The sequence below is a fragment of the Haliotis rubra genome, unplaced genomic scaffold (assembly GCF_003918875.1).
Source record: "Haliotis rubra isolate DU_JTF1 unplaced genomic scaffold, ASM391887v1 Scf27, whole genome shotgun sequence".
Taxonomy (NCBI): Eukaryota; Metazoa; Mollusca; class Gastropoda; order Lepetellida; family Haliotidae; genus Haliotis; species Haliotis rubra.
In genome coordinates this window covers 2,829,117-2,855,540 of record NW_025766780.1, presented here as the reverse complement: position 1 = coordinate 2,855,540, position 26,424 = coordinate 2,829,117, and the positions used below count along the sequence as shown (strand labels likewise).

Below are 26,424 nucleotides of genomic sequence, written 5' to 3'. Positions count from 1 at the left end.
CAATCATTTAACTACAATATTGTATTCATGAATAATTATTCGTATTCGTTACCTAATATTCATGATACGTATCATACTCGCAACATAGTGTATTCATTACAGCCCTAGTATAATGTGCAAGAATTGTGAGCTTGCTTGCTTGCCTTTCAAAATCTTTTGAACTTCTGATACATCTGCTATGAATGCTTTCCTCTTTTAGCCCTGTTTGTTGCAGTGTCTACTGGTGTGTCAGTTACAACAATCAATACAGAGATGAACTGGGCAAAGAAGTGAAAACTTCATTATTCATGATTTATGACTAAATCCCTTCAAAACAATTTTTTAAGGGATTTTCACGTTTAATTATGAGACACAAAAATGGCAATATCAGGGATGGCAACAGGAAGATCTATATTCAGCTGAAAACTTAATATTGTTTAATCGAACGGGGGCTTTGAATTGATAAATTTGAAGTAAAATTGGCAGAAATCTGCAGAAAATTGCCATCCCTGCAATATATATGAGCCGACTTTGTTTCTCAGTGCTGTAAATTAGCTCTGACAAAAACATATTACTTACTGAACCCAAACCATCACACAGCACCAGGTCAGAACTAGACCTAACCATGGTAACTTGTTACCAATTTTTGCAAAGAAATATTTTATGGTTTTCAATATCTGCTCCAGGAACGAGCACTAACTATTTAAAGCCTACAACAAAGTTATTATCATGAAAGCTTAAAAAATGAATTTTTCAAAAAATCCCAATGCATCAAAGGGCACCAGTTAAACACCAGACCTATCCCTGTGTAACATTTGGTGAAGAAATATTGTATGTTTTACAAGACTTTATTAGACAGGGAATAAGAATACATCTGGACATTACTCCCAGTTTGTCTACTCTTTGAAGACACTCAGGTCCAGAGTTATTAAATTTGCTTGAGAGATTTAAAAACTAAAAAAAAAAAACAAAACAACAACAATACATCTGGACTTGGACAGTTACAAAGAAATCAAGTGATCAGTAAAGTGAAAAGGCTATGTCAGGCCCAGACGGACAGATTTCCGACCGTGACCTTCATTTTTTATCATTCTATGCCTAAGAATTGATGTTATTTTATGAACCCTACCCCTAAACCTCGTAATAATCCTAATAAAGAGAATACATTTCAAGCAGTGGTTATGGGCAGAACTCTTGCCGCCCAGATTGATTGTCATTTTAAACTTTATGATTCACAAAAATGCCCCATTACCGTTTGTATTCAACAAAAATCACTGCATTCATTATCCGATGACAAAGGGAAAAACAAAGTTGTACAGTACAATTTTGGTGACAAACTTCATGTGCAGACTAACGTACAATTTGTGAAAGAAATAACATGGAAACTAAAGCAAATACCATGTTTATGTTTCCTCTACACATATGCAAGTACATGTACTATTGTATAATACTAATCTGAATTTACACTTAACAAATTCGCATGTCTGAATCAGGTGTAAATGAAACATGCCATTTCCCCCTGCATGGATATGTTGTCATGTTATGGTTCAAGCCAAAGCCAGAGGATGATCCAGTTTTTATATAACTTCTGATTTTCTAACACTGAACAAATTGGCAAAACTAATACATTCTGAAGTTGACGTTATTCAGTATACAGCAACATATCTGTGATGCAGACATCCCTACATGAGTGGACAGTGTTTTCTGTGGGTGCCAAGAAGTTAACTATTTGTACACTGGTTAAATTCAGTACATGTTGCTTCATGATCCATACAACTAATAAATATGTGTGATTTATACCATTTCCACACCTTAGTTAATTTTCATGTGAATACAATGTCGATTTGCATATATTCACTTGTATAACTTCACTTGATGTTGTGAAAATTCATGATGCGAGTAAATGATGACAACATCAACCCCAAGTTATATAATCTTATTTCTTGAGGGTACTTAGGGACCGTTCATAATTTATGGCTAGGGGGCGATGATGATTTTAACGGGAGGGGGGGTTGTCACCCATTCTGTTCTGGGGGTGTAGGGGGGTCAGCAATTTTGTACACATGTACTAGGAGGGTCAGGAATTTTGTCCATAAAGATATTAAGAAGTTATGCTTAAAAATTATGGGTAGGGAGGGTCATTGAGTTTGTACATGATATGCAAGGGGGTCACTTACTTTGTACATAAATTGTATCAGGGCTCATACACATTGTACATGCTTCTGCATAAAAATCATCATCACCACCCCAACCCCCTTGCCATAATTTATTAAGTCCCTTAGGCGATTCACTTTTCAGGCTAACTGAATATGTGTCTGCAGTGAAGTTAACGACAATGTTACATCATTCTTAGAATCATATTAAGTGTCATTGTGTACATGGACCGAACGTTTAACTCCATTCCATCTGATTCAGTAGCAGTGTCTTTTGAGGCAAATTTTGAGTATTGCGTCGAGATTTCCTTTCCCAAATGCAGAGCAATTGAAGTTCCTCAATCATGTACAACCAAACGTCATGTTGGGAAAGTGTTCCTTCCGTTCCCCCAACCCCAAACCTAACCCTAAACCTAACTTAAATTTGGGACTTTTAGTCATTTTGTGAGTTCTCTAGTAATTGTTGTGTTAAGTTTTGTGAATAATTTTAGTATATTTGTAAATATTATATGGGATAGGGGAAGGGGAGGAACTCTTACCCTGTGTTGCACTAACATATTCTGGAATAATAATTGTTGTAACACTCTACTAGTGCCCTTTCCAACAATCTCTATTCGTTTTATTTTGAAAACGTGGGCAAGGTGTCAGTAGTTACGAAACAAATTTTGAAAATTCCAAACAGTAAGAAATATAACATAATATCAGCACTTCAATATACACCAATGTAGGTTTTACTAATATTTTACCAAACTAACTCTAATGTAACTGGCATACAACACTTACAGAGAAGCCTGAACCGAAAGCAACATGCGGATCAGCCATTTCAAGTCATTTTCACATTGTACCTACATAGACTCGAACCCATCTTCGCAATAACCATTTTTCCATAGAAATATTTTTATTCAAATGATATGTGTAGATACAGAAGCCATAAATATTACCTTATTGGTGTGAGCCATTATTTATTATCAAATGAATGTGCAATACAAACTAAATAAATATATGTGTTAGAGACTATGGGCACTTCGTTCGATTTTCCGCCATATTTCGTCAAAGAACGGAAATGACCGAGGTCACTCCAAAATTTATGTTGTTTCAGCTATTCGTCCACTTTTATCGGTATTGAATGTAAGAAAAATGTTCTATTAATGTTGTTCTTTGCACAAGCACCACCAAGATGTGTGCAAAACCGTTTTGATTGACCGTTTTCGACCACAATGTCCGAAGTCGATATTTCCGAGGAACTACCGAATACTGACGATTCGGCCTTCGCCGAAGATCAACAACAAAATGGCGAAGGCGGCAACGATAACCACGCTGGTACCACAACAATATCAGCACCTCATGGCGCAATAGCGGCTGATCACGTATTCGTTGCAACATCCCAAGGTCTTCTTACAGCAGAACAGCTGCAAGAGGCAGCTGGCATCAAAACGACACATATTGTCATTCACGATCAAACATTGAATGTGGATTCCTCACCGACCGAGTTGAAGACTCCCACCACCCCTCTCCCCCCTCCAACCCCAGCCACGCCTCAAAGCAAGGAAAGGGGCTTTAGATATCAGTGGGACAGTTCAGTGCATTCAGAAGTTTTGCCAGTTAGATGCAAGAACACAAACGGAGAACTGCACAAAGCAAAGTTTGGATCAGGTACATATCAACTTGGAGAACTTGTGTAAACCACCCCTGCAGGAAAGGGATCTTAGGTGATCTCAGATAACCCAGTTACATAAAAAACTTGGGGTGAAAGCTATTGTTAGTCAAACATATGGAGTATTTTAAATATTTTGTACTTGCCATTGTAGCAATTTACCACATTAGGAAGTACAGTCTGGTGGTGCTGGGTGATTTGCAGTAAGATTGCATGGATTTGGATCCTCATCGGTCAACCTAACTGTCATTGTCAATATGTCAGAACCTCTTCCCCCCCTTGGGGCGGTGGGATAGCCTAGTGGTTAAAGCGTTGGCTCGTCACGCCGAAGACCCGGGTTCGATTCCCCACATGGGCACAATGTGTTAAGCCCATTTCTGGTGTCCCCTGCCGTGATATTGCTGGAATATTGCTAAAAGCGGCGTAAAACTAAACTCAGTCAGTCAGTCAGTCTTCCCCCCCTTGATTACACACGGGCAGTTAATTTACAGGTGGCACAGTTACAGCGCTACAGCGTTACCTCTCTCTCCATATACCCAAGCTTTTGCTTGATTGGACTCTCATGTCGAAGATGGTCCCTCTATGGTTCTGCAAAGTTGACGCACTTTTACTATCCACCACCCCTTTTCAATCTTTCTGGAACTGACATTGATTTCTTGCCAAACACTCCTTTTCAATCCCAAGGGAAGTGATTTGCCTTTACCTGTCAAACGCCCCTTTTTGATCCCGAGGTTTAGCCTGTGTGGTCGCAGTGTTATCTCAATGTTAACCACAGCACTGCTCATTTTAATGGTCAAAGTGTCTAAGATATGGTTTCCAAAGTGAGCAAATTTCGAAAGCTGGGCATAAGAGCCAAGAATAACTATAGCTTACAGCCAGGGATTGGGAAAGGCATAGGCAATTTTGCACATTAGAATAAAAAATGGCCCATTAAGATTTTGAAGTTTACTATTGATACAAGGGCAGTAGCCCATTCTAAATTCAGAAAATGGCTAATAATCCTGAAAATAGCCCATTGTCAAAGTTGTCTTTCCGAGTCCTGTTTATAAGGCAAGTTATGATGGGGAAATATGTTAATAGATGACAGATTTAATCAAGAGTGATCACTGAAAGTGCCCAATGAAATTAAATCATCAAAAGCAACGGCTGAACTTTGATATTATTATCTCCCTGCTTAAAGTGACTTCAGACAATGATTGAGGATAGTAAAGGCTTCCCCCAAATAGCTTTTGTATGCAATTTTTAGAGTATTGAAAGGCCCCATTGACAACAAAATTTACAGGCACAGTCTGCGACTTTTATCCTGAAACTAAGTCTATCAAAATGTCTTCTGGTCCAGTAAGATCACATTACTCTGATCCCTAAACTAAGACTATAATATATTGAATATTATGCCAAAAGACATTTTCAGGCTAGTAAACTAGTAAACTCAAAAAAGATTTGGCACTGACCATGCAGACTGTAAAAGTGGTTAGTGAATGTTTGACATGAAGAGCAGTGAGCAACTGAAAGTTGGAAGAGGATAAGTTAAAGAAAGCAATTTAAATTTTTAAATGTTACTGTTTGTTTTATTTGCTGTCATGGCTTAAACTTTATTATGTTTATGTCCATGGTATTTCATTAGACGAAACTTTAACAGTGATCATTAAAGCCAGAAGTCTGCCGTTGTATGAAGGTATGCGACAGTCTCATACCTTTCAAGGTGTTTAAGCTGAAGAATAGGTCCAAACCTCCGTAATCATCATAATAGTGACAACAATCCATTCTGATCCCTTGCCGAAGTCATGAAAATGACAACACTGAAAGATGGCAGGTTATACTTTCTTGTTAATATTCTATATATTGTTAATTGTAAAACCATATTTTACCAGCAGAGCAGGGCAAAAGTGACTGCAAAAGAATTTCTTCCATTGTTAGTAACATAAGAGCGATTCAGTATATGTATGTGGACATAAGTATGTAAGGTTGTCCAGGTGAATAGAAACTAGGCAACATGATTGATGATTAGTTAGCCAGGTGAGGAGTATGTCAGCTCAACTGTGTCAATTCATTTTGTGTTCTAGGTGGGAGAGGGAAGTGTATCAGGACCCCAGAGAATCAGTGGTTTACCCCCAATGAGTTTGAGTCTATGAGTGGTAGAGCCAGCAGCAAAGACTGGAAGCGCAGTATACGATACGGTGGTAGAACATTACAGTGTTTGATTGAAGACGGCATCCTTCAGCCCCATGCTACCTCCTGTACATGTGCTGCATGCTGTGATGATGAGTCAGTGGTGAGTTTAAACACAGTCTCTCTTGTCATGTGACCTTCAGATGTTTTGGGGCCCGTGAAGATCCGGGGTAGAATAGGTCTTCAGCAACCCATGCTTGCCACAAAAGGCGACTATGCTTGTCGTAAGATGCGACTAACTGGATCGGGTGGTCAGGCTCGCTGACTTGGTTGACAAATGTCATCGGTTCCCAATTGCTCAGATCGATGCTCATGCTGTTGATCACTGAATTGTCTGGTCCAGACTCAATTATTTACAGACCGCCGCCATATAGTTGGAATATTGCTGAGTGCGCGGCTTAAAACTAAACTCACTCACTCACTCAGATGTTTTGGAAGACATATTCATGAATCAGATCATTTTCCTTCATGAATTTAATTCATTATTTGCAGTCATGTGAATTGAATGAATTTATTAGGAGTTTTATACTTGAATTTGTTATTTATGAAAGTGAGATGAGTGAAATGGAATATATCCAACCCAGGCAGCATAATGGTCACCACAGATAAATATTTGAATTATTTTATGGACAGTAATGTGGTAATTGGTCACTTTTGTGACAAATGAACACTGTCAATAGTCAAAACATGTCTGATAATATACTTGGTCATCATTTGATCGAATATAATGAGTAAAACATCAACTGGTGATGTGTTGTGGTGTTCGGGGAAAATATTCATAATTGTAACCCTGTAATCATGGCATGTATAATATTTTATTTGTATTAGTGGGTTCGTTGCTGCCCTAGCATTTAGAAGTGATACATACACCCAGGCAAAATTTATGTGTTGGCTCAATTTATTGTTAATATGTCAATAAACATCATATAAACCTGGAAACTTGAGAGCTGGATTTCCTGAACACTATCATGATTAGTGTTGGGAATTGGTTGAAATCTCACAATTGATGATTGCTTCATTTCCAATGAACAATCATCGAAAAAAATTGGTTGGCGTCATTTTTCAGATTTTCCTATCCAGGTTGTTATTGCAGATATGTATAACATGATGCAACTTGCTACTTTAAAGTGATGACTAATATATCATGAACATAAACTTCCCGGAGTCTTCAAGAAATATTCAGTCATGGCTTTTCAGTTAGTGAAGCGAGTTTTCTAAGAATTAAACACGTTTTCAGGCCCTGACAACTTCAACAATATGTTCCAGTGCAAGTATTTCAAAGACTAAAACAGTAGTTCCAAAATCGTTTATGTGCGATTATGACAAAATGTGATCGATTGCTTGGTCGTTTGGTCACTGCGATCAATCTTCGATTATTTCAATTAATCGGAACACCACTAATCATGACTGCAAGAATTGTTATGGTTTATTTGTCCTGGACTCTTAAACTAACACAGAAACGGTGCGATCATCCAAAACAGGATTTACTGTCAGGTGCACTGGCATTCAAAATTGGAGTGCCTATGTTAAGCTGTGAGATTGAGAGTGCCAGATTGATGAGGTGCAAATATCGGTTGTGAAATGTAAAAATTTATGGCATTGTCCATTAAATGAATAATGGTGAGAATTATTTGTATAATTTTAGGCATGCCCCAATTGCATTGTGAAAATATATCATCTGTGTCATTTCAACATTTACCATGCAATGGCACTCAAATTAAGCACTATGTCAGTCACTGACGTATTTAGGCTCACTGCTTCCGAGCTTTCATGAAGGACTAAGAATATACTATGAAACATAGTGTTTCTCATCATTCTCACAATACAGAAGTTAGCATCAATAAGTTTAAGCACTTTATGTCAAAGGACATCCCTCAAATATATTTTTTTAAGAACAGCTGACTTCAGTGTTAAGTCAAAGAAAAGCAAAAGGAGCAAAAGTTCTTTGGCACTTTGTGTCTTTCCCTCCCTCCCTTTCTTTCTTAAGTCATAATGGATGATAACACAGACTTAAAAAACAAACATTTCAATCAGTAAAAGCTTTTGAGAAGCATGCATCAATTGTTTTCTCTGTCATGTTAGTGCATACATGCTATGATTGTGACAAGGTCATATATGGATATTAGCATAACATGATCAAACTAGAGATAGAGCTATTTCTGTAAATAGTTAATCATCACAATCATGGGGCATAATAATTGTTACATTTGATAGAGGGTACGCATACTATTGGTATACAGGAGCCCAAACAAGATCCCCATCACCATGATCACTTGAGTGAAAAACTGCCTACATTTAAATCTTTGGGATGTTGAACGTCAACCAGTATGAGCAGTCCGACCGTAAGCTAATCAGGCTGTTAGGTATACTGGAAGCTGGAAGGATCTATCAGTATATTAGCATTTCTACAGGTTCCTTTTCAGACTGGTCCAGTGAGATTATTTGTGCCGTATAAAAGGCGAAAGAAGGATAGTGAGAGTGGTCCCCCTTCACCACCACCCAAAAAAGTGCGGCCTTCATCAGCCAAGTCACCTCCTGCTGTTTCTGCTAGTCACATGACCAAAGAAGGTAATGACATTTGACAAATATGGTTGATTGCTTACTCATCTGCTGTCTGTTTTGATGTCTGTCCTGAAAAGATTTTAACATGCAAATCAATAGCATGACCTAAAGTTCTGTTCAGAATCATGTATTCGTCCAGATAAAAAATATGCATCCCACAAGGCAGAATAGATATTGTTCAGGCGAAGTTAATATGTCACTACTTTTCCATATGTTATGAAATTATTACTTCACAAATATAACACTTCATTGCTTGACTCCAGAAAGTGTACATAATATTTATTGACGATATAAACCGATACGCATGGTATAGGTGAGAAATGTGGCAGCCATACAGGGGTGGAAATAACCCATTGCCCGACATCCCAGTCCTGTGTTTTTTTCTGTCGGGCGAGCAAATTTGTATATTTCGCTGTACCGGTGTCCAGTTGACTTTCCAATGTTAATTATGTTGTTTATTTAAAAAATCAACAAGAAAATTGGCGGTATAGTGGAAAAATTATCAGGGCAAGGGATTTTACAGGTGCAACTGTAGCGGAGTACACCAGCAATTTTAAAGTTATTCCCACCCCTGCCATATCCAGTGATGTCAACGTTCTTTATATGCATGGGGCGGCAGTGGGATAGCCCAGTGGTTAAAGCATTCACTCGTAACGTAACTTTGACGATACCATTACCACTGACTTTCTTATCTTGGGAAAATCTCTGCTTGTCTCAGTTAACACGGTATATTTTTTTTGTGTCATTGTTTTGACATCACTTCAGCGCTGACATATTTTGTGCTTTTAATTTATCAGGTGTGGTTGTATCTATTGGTAACGGACAAGCCCTGAGTCGATCCATCACCGTGGCGAACGCAGAGAATGGAGAAACGGTGCACATCGTCACCACTGATAGTGCTGGCAACATTGTGACAGCTGGAGGTAGGAGATGCTTCATGTTTTGATAATACAATTTGCAGAGATCCATATCGATTTTGCCATGGATTCAGCCTGATAATCAAATAAGGGTTAAGGTAAAAAGAAATAACTCTGACTTTCTTGGGACCGTTATTTTCTAGTAAATGTTGACTTTGACCGAAATGTGTTTTGATTCTATTAACATTAAGTCTATTGATATGATATGAGACATTAGTTTTGCTGTATTGTTGATACAGTTGCATATGTCATGTCCCATGTATGTGCCATATGGTCCATATTATTCATACGTACATGATAAAACAGTATGATATGACCCTTCGGACCTCGGGCTGATATGACTGGCGAAAGGAAAACTGTCATATAGTAACCCCTTATTATCATATGCCTATAGATAATATGGACCATATTGCCCATAAAATACATCCATATTGACCACCCGCTCCCGAAAATGCATACCAGCCATATCAGCCCTCAGGCCGAAAAACGCTTAAAACTTCAATAGACAGAGCCTGGTTTATTACATTCCTATAATACAAAGGTTATGATATGACAGTTTCCCTTTTTCCAGTCATATCAGTCTGAGACTACCATATCAGCCCTCGGACCTACAAGGGCTAATATGGTAGTCTTGGGCTGATATGACTGGCGAAAGGGAAACTGTCATGTAACAACCTCTTATTCCACGATGTAAGAAATTATTCGTTGCAACATGCAGTATTTGACCTGGCCTAGGTGCTGGAATTGACAGTACAGAGTTGTGTTTACTTAGACATGCCAAAATCCAGTCTTTATGGGTTTCCAATCCCACATTCTTGCTGAAGATGATGAGAGATTTTTAATAAGTGTGCATGTTGAAGTGTCTTAAGATCTGAGACCATGGTCTTGTTCTGGTACAGATGCAGTGGTGATGACTCCAATCGCCATTGCTCCCAACCCCAAGAACCAGACAGCCACTGTGGTGTCCATGGATGTTTCAGAGCAGAAGCAATGGTGGCAGCTGGAAGAGGTGACAACCTTTAATCACACTTAGTTTCAGTGTCAAGTCATAAACAATCCAGTTGTAAAAATTAACATGGAATTCATTGTATGTTTCCTGATCCTATCATAATCATCTCCTGAATCTTTATGGTTTCAATTTTGGTTCTACTGTGGTTTTAATACTTTGAGTTTGAAATTCAAGTGGTATTCCTCCTACAGTTGTCATTACTGGGGAGTGATGTACAATTACAAGACTTGAATCTCACATGTAAACAAGTTCTTGCTAGATAGTATCTGACCCCACTCTCATTCTACACTCTGCATTTTGATAGTGTTTTTAGGTATTTATGTATTTTGAAGAATGGATCAATGACAAGGAGTTTGAAGGATAACAAGTGCTTCAATACATATCCATTTTAGGGCTACTGGATGCATGAATTGGCAATGGCTTCAGAAATAGCCTTGAAACATGTATATGTGATGAAGTAAATAAATACTCCCTGTTATGATCTCATCCTTTTGGTTATCATCCAGGTTGTTGTTTTGACTGACCTGCATGAAGTTCAAGGTCACAGGAAAGTTCATCCTTGATTCCTTTTGTGCATCAACAATCTTCATGTTGGTATGAAATGTCTGTATGAGCTTGGCACAAGAGAAGTAATATGCAGATATGTTATAGGTTGATGTTAGGGTCAAGGTCATAAGGTAGCTAAAGTCATTAACTTTTGTTTCATATAATTATATGTAGTTTTGCTGCACGTAAAATAAAACAGCCCAGTTGTCTAAATGTACCTTAACTTATTTGAATTCTGCTGATCATGCTGACGTTATCATAATCAATATTGAATTGAATTGTGGTTTGAATGTGGAATTGGATTTCACTAAACTGCTCTTACCTATGAGTGCTGGGGAGTGATGTACAATTACAAGACTTGAATCAGATGTGTAAACAAGTTCTTGCTAGATAGTATCTGACCCCGCTCTCATGCCGAACGGAGGATCATGTGCCCTCTTTTCTCTCTCTCTCTCTCCCCCTGCATGAGCAACAGGGACAAGAAGTGTAAGTATGAGTTCCAAAATGACCCAGGACTGGGCTGTCACACACGCACGACACTGCACATGCTGACACGGATGCACTCTGTCAGTTGAGAACATTGTGTGTCTTGTGAAGTGTCCAGTTTCTTGCATGAGGAAATGCCGGATGAAAAAGAAAATTCATTGTGTGGTTGATGGTGCTTATCAGCATGTTTGGGGTTTCTAATCTGAGATGTGTCAACCTCTGAGATTGGACCTGTGGAGTTGAAGAGGCTGCACACAACTTCAACAAGTTTGGATTAACTGCTCATCATGATCTATTCTGGATGCTGTGTCTCAGTGTTATGGGTTGATTGACAGTTTGTTGTAAGAGGCTGAAGCTTGTTGTATCCCAGGCATCACCACAATCCTGACATGAGACATGGGCTGTCAATTCCACAGACTGCATCCAAGCTTGTTACAGATGATGCTAGGAGGAAAACATGTCTAACATTGATCCCTCTGCAGATCTCTATCACCAGCTTCAAGTATTTGTCAGCAGTACACAGTATTATGATGAAGTAGACGCCTCTTGGCAGGTGTGTGTGTGTGTGTGTGTGCGTGCGTGCAAGCGCAGATCGTTGTCACCCATTTTCACGAGTTTCATTGGTCATTTAATAAACTTTCAGGAGGGGGGGAGGTGAGCACCCCTGCACACCCTTCCCCCTTCCCCACAACATCCACCTATGATCCCTTGCCAGGTTTACGTGCCACAATACAGTTCAAATAATGATCGAAGCAGCTGAAAATATGCTGTTCTTTACTGCATTTTTCTCAATTTTGTCCGTTAATTTGACCCTAAAATGATGTCCTTGACTTGCAGATGACCGCAAGTTTGATTCAGCAAGCCCAGGGTCTGAAGGCCATGTTGGAGCAGGTGAAGCAGCAGAGCCTTATCAGCAAAGATCACGCTCTGCAGCAACTTCGGGCTCACATGGAGAAAGAGAAACAAGAGGTCTGGAATGAGCAGGATTCTGGAAACAAACTTTATTATGCCCCCACTGCTTCTAATACTGCCGAGGGCACTTACACTTTTGCTGTCCGCCCCGATATCTAGTAAGCACTGCACGGAGACACATTCAAGTATTGGCTCCTGTCTGGCTAGTACTCGCTCTACTTCTTTCCTTGACTTTGTAAAATGGCTCACTGTGATTTTGTGTAAAGTTCCTTTTCTTCTAAAGAATATCAATGCATGGTTCAAAGTTCAATTTTTTTTCTCTGAAAATGTTCCATATCATGTACTCTTTCCATTGTATAGCATCAACACCAAGTTTGGTGAACTGTTAAAATTCTCGCAGCTTTCATCTAAATGGATCAATTTTCATTTTGAAGCATCATAAAATCAATGTTATCAGCTAATGTGTTCACCGATGGGTTCCAGGCCTTGCAAGCTGCTAGAATTGAAGCTCAGATGAACTTGTCTCGTGTACTGATGGAGGAACGAGCTCAGAGAGACTTGGCTGTGCAGCAAGCCCTGGTACAGGGCAGGGCGGAATTGAGTGACAAACTGGACTCTGTGACTGTTGTGACTGAAGATAAAGTGAGCTACAATGTGACATGGCCACACCAGACCACACAAAACAATATTGAGAATATCATCTGTAATGAGGTGGATGATGAGGAGGAAGAAGATTCAGATAAAGAGAAATAGACTGCATCTGCTCAGCAGTTGTTAAACAAGCGTACTTGATGTTCCTACCCTGCTATATATATTTCTGTGTCTGTTTTGGAATTGCAGTTAGGCTTCAGCATTCAGGTCTCCTCCATGTCCTTGATCCAGATCTCGGTTCATAGTATTAATCCCTTCTCATCATGTCTCCTTAGTTCGTCCTGGGTTTATTTCACTATTTCCGTTCCTGTTGTATTTCTTTCATGCATGGGGGCGGTGGGGTAGCCTAATGGTTCATGGGTTGGCTAGTCACGCCAAAGACCCGGGTTCGAATCCCCACATGGGTATAATGTGTGAAGCCCATTTCTGGTGTTCCCCGCCGTGATGTTGCTGGAATATTGCTAAAAGCGGCGTAAAACCAAGCTCAGTCAGTCAATCAGTCTTTCATGCATAAATTGACAAGGACTACTCTGATATTATTGTGAAACTCAGTGATTTAAATGGTTCTCCTCAGTGTTTGCCCTTGACCCCAAAAAGCTGCAGATTCTAAGGACCCAGAACCATAAAAAGTTGTGTGTCCTGATCAGAATGTGTATGCCCTATATTTTAATAGGGAAATAATACTCTTTAGTTATTGGGGATGAAAAAGTTGTTGGCCATAAGGACCTGCAGAAAAAAAGCTGTGAGTCTGAGTGGTTCTCAGTCAGCTTTGGGCCTAAGGACCAATGTTAATTTCAAATGCTGTGTCTCGTGCCAGTAGTTCAAATCATTCTTTTACAGTGAAATTTCAGAGTAACCTAATAGCAGTGGTTTGACTAGCAGTATTTGACAATTCATGCTTAGAAACTTTCCTTCTTTTGTTGCAATAGGAGAAAAGTTATGAGGTATTGATACGTCCAAAGTAAATCTAAGAAAGGGTACTTATTTTCCACAGTGTAAAAAGATTTGCAATATAGTAACCAGAAGAGGTAAAAAAAAAACTCACCCAAGATAGTAAAGACTCTGCTTTTCTTCATCACTGACATAGATTGTGTCATTACCCCGTAAGTCTTTTGTCTGATTCTCTGCCTTGGGAGTATGTTTTTACTCATTTATGTGTTGCGGTATCATTGAGATTCATTTGACTGTAGACCTAACAGGCATTTAGAGAGGGTTCTCCTGTGTTGGGCTTGTCAGAGTTTGTATGATGTTACTTCCCTTGAGTTTGTGCTGTACATTTTGCCTACCAGTATCATATTTCATTTATTCTTTATTTAATTGCTCTGAGGCATAGGTTGAAGTTTTGATGTTCTGTTGTCTTCATGCCCACTCCAATCCACTGTTAGTCTGAGAGGTAATAGCCCCATGTATGGGATGCAAATTATGACTCACATTCATATACTTGTGTCCTCCTCAGAAAGTTGAGAATGAAATTTCGGTACACTGATCCATGGTATGGGTAATCATGTAAGCATTACAAGCTAACCAACAGGCATGGGATTGGGAGCTATAAGAAATTTACTCAGTATTATGACATTTGTAGCAAAAACGGATATGCATCATAGCTTGTGTCGCACACATAAACACAACGTATAGTGATGAGCTTTCTCTTTAATCATGCATGTTAAGGGTAGTATCTTTTCATTGTCATGCTAGTTCTGTTCTTATAATATCCACACTGATGCGAAACTAGACATCTAGTCTCTCTTCAGATTACTAATGTTTGAGAAACTAGTTAAGGCTAGTTGTTTGAAAGTGAAATTAGTCCCTGTTAAATATGAAACATACAACTTTATGGATGACAACATTTTGTTTATTGTGCATAGAGCGATAAAAGCTGACGAGAAGTTGTCATCCATAAAGTTGCATGTTTCATTTTTTGACTCGCCAACTTCTAGAATGCCAACCAAACAATTAGTCCCTGTTACATAAAGATGGCAATTTTAGTCTGATCCTTTAAAGTGGAAAATGTGTCCCCTGTTGCAGTGTTGCAGGTATAGCTAGTTTAATCGTTGAAATTGGCTCGTGACGCCGAAGACCCAGGTTCGAATCCCCACATGGGTACAATGTGTGAAGCCCATTTCTGGTGTTCCCCGCCGTGATGTTGCTGGAATATTGCTAAAAGCGGCGTAAAACCAAACTCAGTCAGTCAGTTAATCATTGAAATAAAAAACCTGTCTGTTAATTGAACAAATGATCCAATCATGCAGAGACCAATGAATTGATCCGAGTGAACTTAAATGTAGCCTAACTTAATTACTTTTAAAAGGTTTAATACAATTCTGCATGCTGGGTTAGTACTAGTTGCCCCCACTGTTTGTTGCGCCCTTAAAAGTGTTATTGATTAGTTTTTTACCTACATTTGAAAGGATGACATGACATCTGTATGCTGGAGAGGGCATGTGAACTTTTAATGATTTTTTCTTGACAATATGGACTGTAAATATGCTTCTAATCTTTCAATGTGGCGTTTTAAGTAATTTCATTCATCATTCATCATATTTTGTGATATTTGTACACACAAGATTCTTTAATGACTAAGTATTTCTGCAGAAAACATACAAGCATTATTGAAGTAGAGCAGATTTCATCACTAAAACAATTCTATGATATTTTAATGAAATATTGTCGCCAGATTGGAAAATAATTCATTAAAAGAATAATTTGTTTAGAGTTTTTCTTGCACTTATATACCTGAAAATGATATATTATATTAACTTAGAATGAACAAATCAAGAAAATATTTGTTTTGGGTTGGGTTGGGTTTGTTTTGTTTTTTTGGGTGGGTGGGGTATTTTTGGGGTTTTTACTCAAGAAACTAAAGATATCTGTTTTGCTTGTATCAATTTGTTACAAAAAGAACATGTGTTTCAGGAAAAGAAAATTTATTTGTGTATGAAGGGGTCAGAAACATGTATTCTTTGAATGAAATATGATATTGCTGCTGTGTTTCATGTTTACTCATTTTTTAAACTGGTGTTTTGCTCTGTCGAACTTTCAAGTGCTACTCATCAACATGAAGCTTGTAGTTTAACGCTTATTGTGTTGTCTATTGTTTCAGCTTACTGTCAATAGGAGCCACATGTTTGTATGATTATGGTTAGAAAAATATCATAACATGGCAGGGTATAGGACAATTTTTTTGGGCCAAATTTGGGAAATTTAAGGGCATGTCTAGAATTTGTCAGGTGTAACATGGATAGTGAAAATGTCAAACTGCATCAAGACAGGGGGTTTTCAGAGAGCAGGGTTTTAATATACATTTTGGTGTACCGTAAAAAAAATCATCAAAGGATATTGTCAAAGTAGGCTTGTATTTATTCAAGGTACATTCACATAGGCATTCAGGATTGTCTTCATAAAGAAGTCAATCTTACGGTCTTAAGAAATTGATGTGGATGTCCCAAATTTCAAGATTAATGGACCCACATCATACCTCTTTGTAGACATCACCGGACACTATTCTAGAGGCTGCTGCCCATGCAGGGATACATAAATACTTGGAAGCCTTAACAACCAGTGGATAAAGGAGAAAACAATTCTAGCTCAACAGCAATTCAGTTTGTGGCATTTTTTAATATTTTGAGGAGATTGTTTGGTTTTGGGCATGCATTGACTTGTTCAACTGGTTCTTTGTAATTAAGTGGATCAGTCAGTTTGAATACAAGGCTTATCCTTTTCTATTTTATTATATCATTCATGTTCATACAGAATAAAGAGATTGATTGTTAATATATCAGTGTTGTTTGTCTCGTGTGGAAAACACTGTGATGTGTAATTAGTATGCTTGACTTGCCTGACCTGTGACATTCAGTGGATGACAAGTGGAAAAATGTCATTTAGTAACCTAAAGTATTGATCAGTAAAATAGAATGATGTTTTTGGTAGATATCGTGGAGATAATCGATTGAAAAAGAAGGACATCTGTATATATCAGCATAAAAATAAAAACACTATCTACTTGTGCCATAGATGAGTACCTAAATGACATAAATGGGAGAAACCTACTGAAATAAAAACTTTTCTAAGTTTATTATGCGTTTATTGAAAAAAACTACAACATCCATGCTTGTTACGTCCTCGCTCACGTGCTGTCAACATGGGTAGAGGAACAACAATGCCCGTATCAGTTGTGAAGGTAATAAAGAGGGTATGTTCTTTCTTTTAGTGGGAAAAGAAATTAGGGAAGAATATGGTAAATTTGAATCGGGCATTGCCAAGAACAGCCCGAGCTGTGGGACTATCTGTGACTCAAGTCATCATCAATAAACAGACGACGAAAGGTAGTGGAGGGACCGTCTCAAAAGAGCGGAGAGGTAGAAAGAAAGTGGTTGACAGTTTTGACAGGGCCATAATCAGGCGCGCAGTTCAAAAGCTTTATCGTAGCCGCATCCCTCCCACTGTCAAACGTATCCAACTTGAAATTAGGGATACTATTTGTGTTTCAAGCAGGACTTTAACACGTGTTTTGAAGGACATGGGGTTCCAATATTCCAAACGAGGAGAAATTAGACATTTGTTCGGAGAAAAAAAGACTATGGTCAATCAGAGATGTGCCTACCTGAGACAGATACGTGAGTACAGAGAACTGGGGTTTGACATTGTTTATACTGCTGAAACGTGGGTGAACAAAAATCATTCGACAGATAGAATGTGGCTGCCATGTGACATGTCCCCTGCACCTCATATACCGTCAGGTAAAGGGAAAAGACTCATCATATTACACGCGGGTAGGAGAGACTGTGGACTGATTCCAGGATGTGATCTTGTTTTCGAGGCTAACAGCAGTGAGGGTGACTATCACAAGGAAATGAATTCTCAAGTCTTCATGGAATGGCTGGAACATCAACTGTTACCAGAGTTACATAACCCAAGCGTCATTGTTTTAGATAACGCCTCTTACCATAATGTGAAGTAGGAATCAACAGTTGCCCCAACCATGGCCAGCAAAAGATGTGTGATGCAATCCTGGTTGAAAGATCATGATGTTTCTTTTGATGCCAGAGACACAAAGCCAAAACTTCTTGAACAAATAAAAGTAAACAAACCTAAACCACAGTACCAAACCGATGCTCTAGCTGGATCTCAGGGACATGTTGTTCTGAGAACTCCAGTGAGACACTGTGAACTCAACCCCATTGAACTAATATGGGCGAATTGCAAGAACTTCGTGGCGAAAAAGAACAGCACGTTCAAACTTTCAGATGTGAAACGATTGGTACAGCAAGCTTTTGAAAGGATTGACAGTGAAACATGGACAAATGTTGAAAACCATGTCATCAAGATTGAAAATGAATACTGTGAGGTTGATTGGGTTGCTCAGAGTGATGTCCAACCAGTGATTGTCCATCTTGATGGCAGTAGCTCAAACGGGTTATGAGACGACCCTCCACTAAAAGCATGTGCATTTCATTCACGTTTTGATTAACAGACGCAATTGACATGTTATAGCCTGTTACATACTGTTTGCTGCATCAGGTATTTTGCTTGAATGTAACACATATTTATAGGGTAAAGTCCTAATTTTATATGACACAGTAAAGTTTTAGAGCCCAATTAAGATAATGAATTATTGTTAAATTTCATGTTTCATGAATTCAACTACGAAGATGATAATGTTATTGATTTATTACAGATAATCATCCATCTAATATTTTGATTTCTACTTTAGTGTTAAATTTGGAAGATACAGTGTGTGCCTGGAACATTTTATTGCCTCATCCTTGAAGATCTGGGTTACAACTGGTCTTCAGCAACCCATGCTTGGGGCGACTAACCAGATCAGGTGGTCAGGCACACTGATATATTCTTGACACATGTCATATCGATGCTTATGCTGTTGATCACAGGATTATTTACAGACTGCCAAGATATAGCCTCCCTTCAGGATGAAACTGGCTCCCTCTCTTAATGCTTTCATTCAACAAATTGGTTCTGTTTGTGTTTTTACTCAATTATAGCAGGGGCCAGCCTCCTCGCTGGACAAAAATCGCAATTGGAATTCCATGTGTTCATTCTGATAGTACAAGCAGCCGCACATACACATACACACGCATGCACGTCGTCATATGAGCCAAATATTCTCAAGTACGACGTTAAACCCAATTTCACCTCGCCTCATTCTGATAGTAACTGGAATATTATCAAGTCAAGACATCAGTGTACACGTTTCCATGTTCAGAATGGAATGTTTGTAAACTGTTGGTATCAATGATTTCACTTGAATAATGTTTGTATTGAACTCATATATTCATAAATGGCATGAAAATTAAGAGTAAATTGATTAGAATACAAGCTAATCAGATAGAAAAATGACCTTGCTTAGATATTTCATTATTACCTTTTATTAATGAATATCTTTCAAGTTTTTAATTTAATGGAGCTTTTGAGGTAAGGATTATTTTTGCATTGAATCTTGAGTTCACGGGTTTGAGTAAGTTATAAACAAGTGCTGGGAGGTTCTTTTCGTCATACATTTTGCAGAATGTATAAAAGGAGTGCACGGGGAGAGGTTTGACCCTGAATGGAGCGGTTTGATCCTGGAAGGGACCAGATCCTCCAAAACAGGTCTATATATAATATCAATGATGAAAAAAAAACATGAACAAAAAACAGAACGAGAGTTTCAATATTCTGAAGAAAGCCAGTGCCTGATTTGTCGCATTGGCGTGTAGACCCTTAGTTTTCTCTGATTTACCAGGGCAAGTTGAAAAAAAGACAAAGCAATTAGGCAATTTAGCCTCTTGGCACGCCCCTGGAGAAGGTTGTTCCGGCTCCCCACGTGTCCAGTGTGTTCTACTCGTCTATGGAACTCACTCACTGGTAAAAGAATATTAGTTGTCTGAGACACAAGAACTCAAATAAAAATTAGTCTTCTTGATGATGCTGGCTGAAAGTCTGCCAGCCACCAAGACATGCTACAGATTATCAAGGATAAGGAGAAATCATGGCAAATACATATTACTGAATATTTCTCCATATTGCAACTCATCAATATACACTCTCTCAAAAAAGAAACGCAACCCCTATCTAAATATCTGACATCATTTCTAGAATAAAGATGGTGAATGTAAATTAGAATTTTCTTCAAAATACTGTTAATACGTTCCCATCTGATCAGTATAAGCTCCCAAACGGAACCATTTTCACACATGATGACCTTTGTATCCGTGTTATTTGAGAAAGTGCGAAATTGTCATGTACAAAATGCTAAAAGCCTGTTGCACGTGCAAATCGTTGAAAACACAGTTCATGTAGAGGGTTTTAAAAGCACGCGTAGTTTGTAATTTTTCTCTCATAATTTGCTCTGCAAATCAAGTTCGAAAATGCCCCGTTTGAGTACAGCAAATCGAAATATTGCCATTGGTCGCATTGAGGCCGGGGAAAGCTTTGGAACAGTTGCCCGTCATCTAAACGTACACAAAACAACAATCTCACGACTTTGGAATCGTTACACACAGTTCCATGCAATTGAAGATCGTCCCAGGAGCGGTAGACCTAGGATCACCACACCGGCTCAGGATCGCTTTATTCGACTCAGCCACCTACGTAATCGGCATGCCACACCCACCATCACTGCAACACAGGTGCCAGGTTTGAGGAGAGTATCGGCCCAAACCATCAGGAACCGTTTACATGAGGCAAATTTACGTGCAAAAGACCAGTTGTTGGGCCCGTCTTGAAACGCCAACATCGACGCCAACGTCTCAGGTGGTGTACTAACGTAAGGAGATGGACCCTAAGAAACTGGAGAAGAGTCTGGTTTAGTGACGAGTCTCGTTTTCTTCTTCAACGACGTGACGGTAGACAACGTGTCTATAGACGAGCAAATGAACGTTTTGCACCGAACTGCGTTCGACAGGTCGACAGATTTGGAGGAGGAAGCATCATGGTATGGGGAGCCATGTCTTACAACCAACGGTCAGACTTGGTCATCATTCGTGGCAATTTGACGGCACAACGGTACATTGATGACGTCTTACAGCCACATCTTCTGCCGATAATCGACCAACAGAGGGAGTTGTTTCAACATGACAATGCCCGCCCTCATACAGCTCGTGCAACAGTGGCATTCCTACAGAATTCAAACGTCAACGTGATGCCGTGGCCCTCCAGATCGCCAGACATCAATCCTATCGAACATCTGTGGGACCAGCTGGATCGTCGTGTTCGTGCACGTACACCACAACCGCACACGTTGGTTGAACTGGCCGCAGCACTCCAGGAAGAGTGGAGAGCAATCCCCCCAGGAAAACATCCGCCGTCTGATTCGTTCTGTTCCGAGGAGGTGCACTGCTGTGATTAGAGTTCGTGGCTCTACAACGAGATACTGAAGACAACGCCCCCTAGCGTAAATTGAGAGTTCGATACTGACCTGCATTAACTGTTACCTTATACCGTGCTGACCTAAGGTTCACCATGTCAAATTTCATGGCATTATCTTTAAAAATACAAATGTAATAACCAGTTAAAATTGATATAAACATTACCAAAAAAACCAGGGGTTGCGTTTCTTTTTTTGAGAGAGTGTATTTACACAAGGTAATTACGTTATTGAATGACACGTGACCAACACAATGCTATCAAATCAAACCGATTATTATCTTATCAATGAACAGCAGCATGTGTAAACGGTCAAGGTACACTATGCCCAGGATTCCCAAAGATCGACCACCGAGGCAAGCGTTATTGATCCAGTTTCTTATATATTTATTGTATTTTGTGTTTAACTTTTAACTGTTTTAGCATTTAACTTGTACAAGATGCGGGTCATCGGAGCTTAAGTTGATGTACCTACGAGTCAAAATTTAACGTCACCTCGGCAATATTTCAGCCATATAGTGACGAGAAAGATTTTACATGCACAATAAATACAAATTGCTAAATAACCAGTCATCGAAGGACTGTAAAATAACTAGAGTATCACAGACGGTGTTTAAAACTAGCATGAAAATCTAAAACTGTCTTATTTACGAAGACAATACAATATATAGAGCCAGTGCCTGATCGCCCCCGTACTGGCAGACCAAGGGTGACCACAAGACGACAAGACCGACATGTTGTGCGACAGCATATACAGAATCCCTTCATCAGACATCCGTACATTTTAGACATATTAGTGCACAAAGAACAAGTCCGGTTTTTACTGTTGGTAACTCCGTTTAAGAAATTGTTAATAGTTATAGCTATTTAGGCCTACAGCTCACAGAACATCTTGACTATAATGCTATGGCTAAGGCAGCAGCAAAGTCTGCTAACAGAGCTTTAGGCCTTCTTATTTGTAAATATAAGGCACTTGGAGGAATGGAATCCACAACTTATACAAAGTTATATGATACGATGGTGTAGTCAGTTTTAAGTTATGGGGCATCTATATGGGGACATCGGGAGGTATCCGCAGTAAATGCTGTCCACCATCGTGCTTTGAGATTTGTCTTGGGGGTGGGTAAATATGCTCCTAACGTTGCAGTGAATGGAGACATGGGATGGATCCCTCCAATTGTTAGACAATGGATATGTATTGTTAGACAATACTGTCGTTTTAGAAAAATGTCTTTTAGAATAAATAACTATGTATTTATATGGTCGGAGAGTTGTGCGAGTGGATGTGTGAGAAATTGGAATTTCCCAGTAAAAGCAAGGTTAAATGAATGGGGCCTTAGTGTGGAAGCTGATGTTAATGTTAAACGGGTATGCGAGAAGGTGCGAGATATTTGTATGCAGAAGTATGTGAATGATTGGTATGAGTTATTACACGAGCCAAGCGGTAGAACGGGAGGTAATAAATTACGAACGTATCGAATGTTTAAGGATGTGTATGGCTGTGAAAGTTATGTGAGTATGAGTTTGCCCCGTTCTTACCGCTCTGCCTTCTCCAAATTCAGATCAGGTACTGCTCCTCTGCATTTGGAAACCGGCAGATATACAAATGTGAATGTGAATGAGAGGGTATGTTTTCAGTGCAGTGAGAGTGTTGAGGATGAAAGACACGTTCTGTTGTATTGCCCTATGTATGATGATTTGCGTGAAAGTTTATATGAAAATGTCTGTTTTAGCTATCCCAACTTCTTAGATCTTTGTGATGATGATAAATTAGTTTTACTTTTTAAACACCATGTATATTTCAGTGCCAAAACCTGCTTTTATATCTTGCAAAGAAGAAAACATATTTTATACGGATAGATTTTATACTGTATGTACCTATATAATTATTTAGTATTTAGTATTTATAATGTACTAATACATTAGTCTCTCATAACCCTTAAAGGGTGGCTCACTTATATGCTATATTTTATAAATATATTTATATATGTATTTTATGTGAGGTGAGACTGAAATAAAATATATGTCTGTCTGTCCGAAACAGCACGCCAGACAGTGAGAACACACGGACGACCAATCAGTACTGATACAGTACGCCGACGTCTTAACAGCGGGAACCTCCATTGCCGTAGACCTTATCGTGGACCAATCCTCACCCCTCGTCATCGGCGTGAACGTCTACAGTTTGCCCTACAACACCAAAACTGGCGGTACAGGTAATGGAGAACTGTTCTGTTCACAGATGAGAGTTGGTACTGCGTATCAACTGCAGATGGCAGAACAAGCATATGGCGACGACGTGGCCAGCGTTACTCAGACCAATGTGTTATGGAAAGACACTCGTGGGGAGGTGCAAGCATCATGGTATGGGGTGGAATAGGCCTGGACCAGAGAGTGGGTCCTGTGGTGTTCCAGAACCTTAGTCCAGGGAGAGGAGGCGGCATCACAGCGGTGCGCTACATCGACCAAGCTCTCAGACCCCACGTCATACCACATTTCGCACGTCACCGGAACAACATTTTCCAGCATGATAACGCCCGGGCCCATACTGCCAGAGCTACACGGGACTTCCTACAGCAGAACGGTGTCAACATTATGCAGTGGCCAGCCCTTAGTCCTGATTAAAACCCAATTGAACATCTTTGGGATGAAATTCAGAGGAGACTGAATAATGTCATACCAAGGGCCAAACACAGCCGATTTATTGCGCCAGGCCTTTCTCAGAGGTTGGTTCCAGGTGCCAATGGCCTTCATCAATCGATTGGTGCACTCCATGCATAGACGCTGTGCTGCAGTTATTGCCGCTCGTGGTGGTCACACTAGATACTGAAGTCAAGAGTCTGAATGGACTGCAAACGTTCACGTAATGTGTTGAAATTGTGCTGAGTCATTGATTGATGTGTCAAAATATTGTACACAAAAAATGTTTTGATCCGCTTATTATGTCCATTTCTGTAATGATTTGATTACCGCGCCTATCTAATTTTGAATTCGTACTGACGTTTGTTTGCTGCTGAGTATATAAACAGGCTATAGATCACCAACATCTGAAGGTAGCTCACCATACCAAGGACCATGGGGACCATCCCTTCAGCTGCTGGCGATTGTAGGAAAATTTAGCCATAATGTAAAATAACAAGAATACTACGTTTAAAGTTTCTGGTAAGTTTAAATTTACTTTGAAAGTTTTGGGGACTTACGTCCCACTATACCTACTAGACAACTTAATTGCATTTAACGTTAAAGAAAGGGTTCTGGAAATCCGCCACAGATGAACCATGTCTGGCCAAAAGTGTGTGTGCAAAACAATATTGAACAACCGAAACAAACAAAAGAAAAACATGTTAATTTCTGACTACGAGAAGGTCAATGCCAATGATTAATTGTTGATTTGAGGACAATGCAGATATATTTAATCTTGTTACGGCTGACCCAATTATCCCTGGAGTTATTATCCTTTACAAACTAATATAACTTGGCATGCATGAAAGGGATTAACAACAAAGGATATCTGGTTATCAATGACAACCGGGCATTGTGTTGGTCGGCATTCTACAAGTTGGGGAATCAAAAATGGAACAGACATATTTTATTGATGACAACTTCTGGTTTATTGCATGGAATGACGTTTCGATGTAGACTCTTACGTCGTTACCAAGCTATAAAGTGACAACAACCAAATGGTGGGAAGTATATACATGGTATGTTATGACAAACAGCAGAATAACATTAACATCAGCATATAATAGGGAAAGGAGTAATAGATAATTGGAAGACGTCAGTTGGGGACTAAAAACATCGAATAGCACTGGTGATGGAGCCAATAAACAATGGGCGCGGGGGTTGTAACAAGCTGATAGGATGCTTTAGTTTGATTAATTCTTCATAGGCCGATGGTATGTGGTATCAGTGGATCAAAGGTTTGCGGGTGCGGATTTCGATGCCTTCCTAAAGTCCTGAATTTTGGTTGATAGAACTTCGAATGTGTCACGCTTGATATGATGGGTAATGAATTTCTACTCGAGATCTGAGAGGGCTGATTTAATGTTTGCCTTGGCTGTTGTCATTCACCGTTGCCCGACAACGATGTCAGAATCTAAACCGAAACGTCGCATCATAATTTAATAAAGAAGTTGCCATTATTTATATTTGTATACACCTGTATGTTCTGCACATCACATTTTGTATGTGTGTGTGTGTGTGTGTGTGTGTGTGTTTGTTTGTTTTGTGTGTTGTTGGTGTTTTTTGTGTGTGTTTGTGTGTGTGTGTGTGTGTTGTTTGGGTGTGTTGTGTGTGTTTTGTTTGTTTTGTTTTTTGTTTTGTTTTTTGAGAATATAATTGTCTTGCTCTGAGACAAGTACAGGCTTATATCTCATCAATAAGCATTGTTTATTGTGCCATGCACGAGTTCATTCTCAGTTGGAAGCGTTATATGTATTTTCATGTATATTTCATGAACATTTACTTTGTCTGCACGTCGTTTTATCGATTCGCGCCCATGGGTTCCTAGAACATAAACAGACAAAGTAGGCTGCATAAAACAATTACTGGAAATAACAATTTATAAAACCATGCGATTTTGTTTCTAAAATCGATTTTCCCTGAAACCGTTAGTATATGTAAGAGAGAGTAAATGTATTTGTATTCCTCTTTGTCGGAATTTTATCGCAGCGGAACGATTTCGCATGTAGATTTTTATTGTCTGTTTTGTGCTATTTCCCTGATCCAAATTTAATTTTTGTCAAGTATTGGTGGTTACTCCTGAAGTGTTTATGTTGAGAGTACCTGCTTTCAACAGCCTCAGGATACACTTAGTAATATTGAATTGACTTTAAAAAACACAACCATTAATTTCAACATTCAAGGCAACTTTGATGATGATACGAAAGACGATCTATCATAGGCATGTGGGTTCTTATCATGTCTTTAAGAAATGAAAATCTAAATAAACACATCGTCCTGTTCAATATCTTGACTCTTTTGAATATTTTGTTCAATATAAAACAATACTGAAACAAATAATAT

At 39.1% G+C, this 26,424-nt stretch overlaps 2 protein-coding genes across 4 annotated transcripts in view; one reads left to right on the top strand and one right to left on the bottom strand.

Moving 5' to 3' along the window:
• Window positions 1-3,002, bottom strand: part of LOC124280583 (protein PAT1 homolog 1-like) — a 38,950-nt gene extending 35,948 nt beyond the window's left edge. The window contains 1 exon segment of the mRNA XM_046716562.1: window positions 2,916-3,002. Coding sequence (XP_046572518.1) covers window positions 2,916-2,954 — 39 coding nt within the window. The 5' untranslated portion in view covers window positions 2,955-3,002.
• A 169-nt stretch (window positions 3,003-3,171) lies between these two features.
• Window positions 3,172-13,473, top strand: LOC124280574 (deformed epidermal autoregulatory factor 1 homolog). Of its 3 annotated transcripts, none has more exons than XM_046716546.1 (7): window positions 3,172-3,785; window positions 5,850-6,058; window positions 8,367-8,523; window positions 9,315-9,440; window positions 10,334-10,443; window positions 12,313-12,444; window positions 12,871-13,473. In XM_046716546.1, exons 1-7 carry the CDS (start codon window positions 3,350-3,352, stop codon window positions 13,138-13,140), a joined length of 1,440 nt encoding a protein of 479 aa, XP_046572502.1. In that variant the 5' UTR covers window positions 3,172-3,349; the 3' UTR covers window positions 13,141-13,473. The 3 variants fall into 3 exon arrangements, with proteins under 3 accessions (XP_046572502.1, XP_046572503.1, XP_046572504.1); XM_046716547.1 differs by having other exon boundaries at window positions 8,379-8,523; window positions 12,871-13,471; XM_046716548.1 differs by having other exon boundaries at window positions 12,313-12,545; window positions 12,871-13,009.
• Window positions 13,474-26,424: the final 12,951 nt, after the last annotated feature.

Coding starts and splice junctions, on each gene's coding strand:
- LOC124280574 (XM_046716546.1), top strand. CDS start 3,350: ATGTCCGAAGTCGATATTTCCGAGGAACTACCGAATACTGACGATTCG. Junction 3,786..5,849: donor CAAAGCAAAGTTTGGATCAG/GTACATATCAAC, acceptor TTTGTGTTCTAG/GTGGGAGAGGGAAGTGTATC. Junction 8,524..9,314: donor TAGTCACATGACCAAAGAAG/GTAATGACATTT, acceptor TTAATTTATCAG/GTGTGGTTGTATCTATTGGT.